Source organism: Puntigrus tetrazona, unplaced genomic scaffold, assembly GCF_018831695.1.
Source record: "Puntigrus tetrazona isolate hp1 unplaced genomic scaffold, ASM1883169v1 S000000304, whole genome shotgun sequence".
NCBI classification, from domain to species: domain Eukaryota; kingdom Metazoa; phylum Chordata; class Actinopteri; order Cypriniformes; family Cyprinidae; genus Puntigrus; species Puntigrus tetrazona.
This window is the reverse complement of record NW_025047964.1, coordinates 1-2,223: the sequence shown is the minus strand read 5'-3', so window position 1 is coordinate 2,223 and position 2,223 is coordinate 1. Positions and strand designations below refer to the sequence as shown.

The following is a 2,223-nucleotide window of genomic DNA, read 5'->3' as shown; positions in this document are numbered from 1 at the left end:
TTATTATTATTACATTTATTAGTAGAACTAGTGATCAAAGATGAACTAACATAGTTTCCTCTGATCAGAGGGCTGCTGTGGAAGTCTGCAGTCCTGCAGGGGGAATCTGTGTGATTGTGGGTTGGATTGAGGTGGAGGAGCTTTCTCTGGCCCCCCTGGATATTCTACTAGGAAGAACTCTGAAAGGCACTTATTTTGGAGGTAAGTGCTTCCCCTGTATTTAGTGTAGTGTGAGCTGTTATGATGACAAATGCACAAAATGAGTAATTTTTCAGTAAGTTACCTGTTGATTTCCTGATTGTCAGGTTGGAAGAGTGTTGAGGCCGTGCCCAGACTTGTTCAAGACTACATGAGCGGGAAATTTCTGCTGGATGAATTTGTGACACACAGACTGACTCTAGATCAGGTTAACCAGGCCTTTGATCACATGATCACTGGAAAAAGGTACGTTTTTTGCATCTTTTAATAAACACAATTATGGATTGTATTTTTGATGAAAAACACCAGAAGATCAGAAGACCATTGAATACATTTATAAAAATCTCTCTCTCTCTCTCTCTCTCTCTTTTGGCAAGTCTAGGCATGAATAATTTGCAAAAAATGTATGTAATTTGCCTATCTGTTTCTCTCTTCCTTAGTATCCGGACAGTGATTGAGATGTGAAATAGAGATGATTCTAAATATCCTTCAAACAACTCAAGTATTTTGGTGGGTTCCTCTCACCTTTCTAAAGACTCACAATCAATGTCATAAGATAAATGTCTGCAAATCCCTTCTCACTGATTGGCTGAAGAAGCACATAGGAACAGTGAAATAAAGGAAAGAACATTCACTGACTAAAGCATTGCTTGCTTGATATTTTGGTCTCTTGTCTCGAGGAGAATACAAAGACTATGTCCATGAAACTGTTCCACACAATAAAGCCAAATTTGTTGAATTTGATTTGGTTGTATCTCTGTTCTATTAGCAGCAGATAGCAAGCCTGCACTGTAGGACATCTTTATTTGCTCTGTTTCTTTTCTCTCAGTGTATACTGTACAGGAAGAGAATCTCCCTTTTGTGTGCATTGAGACCAAATGTTGTGAGATGTCACCGGCCTAACTTTTATTTCTTTTAGGCTTACAGTCATAGAATTACCTTCATTTAAGCGTTCCAAAGGTCCATGGGGCTTCAATACATTCAGATCATGATCAGACTTGTTTTGCCGCCTCTGGGAAGAGAAAGGTTGATCAATAGTTATTTGCAGGGCGTCCAATTACATGCAAGCTGGACTTTGTTCAGCTGCCGTATTGGTCAAGCAGCCATTAACACGTTTTGAATAATCATATAGCAGCTGTGTATGAGTACAAAGTTCACTAGTACCAGCAGGTCCTCTCGGAACCCTGAAACAGCTCTGCTTGTAAGTTATTAAGAACATACAAATTTTTACTAACTGTAAATATGTGCGTGCATAAGGTAAACTAGCCAAAACTTGAATTTAGCTTTGAGAGATATCACAATCTTCTTAAGTGTAATATTAGGTAATGATTTATGCTTTAACTATTTTTAAGTGTTTTTATTGTTTAAGAAATGTGTACCGTTTACGAAACAATTTTAATGAAAACATTTGTATTCTACTATAAAAAGTGTTGCATGCTTGTAATATATACTTGAATGAAAGAACTTGTGTACTTCCTTGTTGCTATACCACACAAGCGTAATGCATATGACACGATCTATGCAATGTCGTGCCTGTGTGCACAGATACAGATATTAGTGGTATAGGTTTTAAGTAATACATTTCATAATGATTTATTCACAATGGTAATCCATCAGAATAGCTTTAAATGTCTCCTTTCATCTAATAACTTACATATTAAGCAAATGGGGGATGTTACTTAAATTATGCCATCAGAAATATTTAAAATATTGCGAGAATTCACATATTTTTATGATTAGCCACAAATTATGTAACATTTTAAATAAATAAATAAATGAAGTTCCAGTTTTTGTTGTTATTCATGTTCTTTTAGGAGGCTGCTTATAGACAACATTGGAAACGATTCATTGAATTAACAGTGTGTGGTTAGCATGGAAACTGAGGGTAAGGTAAGGACATAAATAGGTAAAGGGAATAAAAAGATAGCTCAAATCTGTTTTTAAGAACTATATAAAACGCATTACATTTTTGTGTTTTTTTTATTCTCTAAGGTGATCAAGTGCAAGGCAGCAGTGGCCTGGGAA

At 36.0% G+C, this 2,223-nt stretch overlaps 1 protein-coding gene across 1 annotated transcript; it reads left to right on the top strand.

Annotated features, from left to right (window-relative positions):
- Positions 1–68: 68 nt before the first annotated feature.
- On the top strand, positions 69–942 carry LOC122333650 (alcohol dehydrogenase class-3-like; the record flags this gene model as incomplete). Its single annotated transcript, XM_043231355.1, has 3 exons — positions 69–201; positions 306–444; positions 639–942. Coding segments are annotated over 3 exons (297 nt in total), but the record flags the coding sequence as incomplete, so codon positions are not given.
- Between the last annotated feature and the right edge of the window lie 1,281 nt (positions 943–2,223).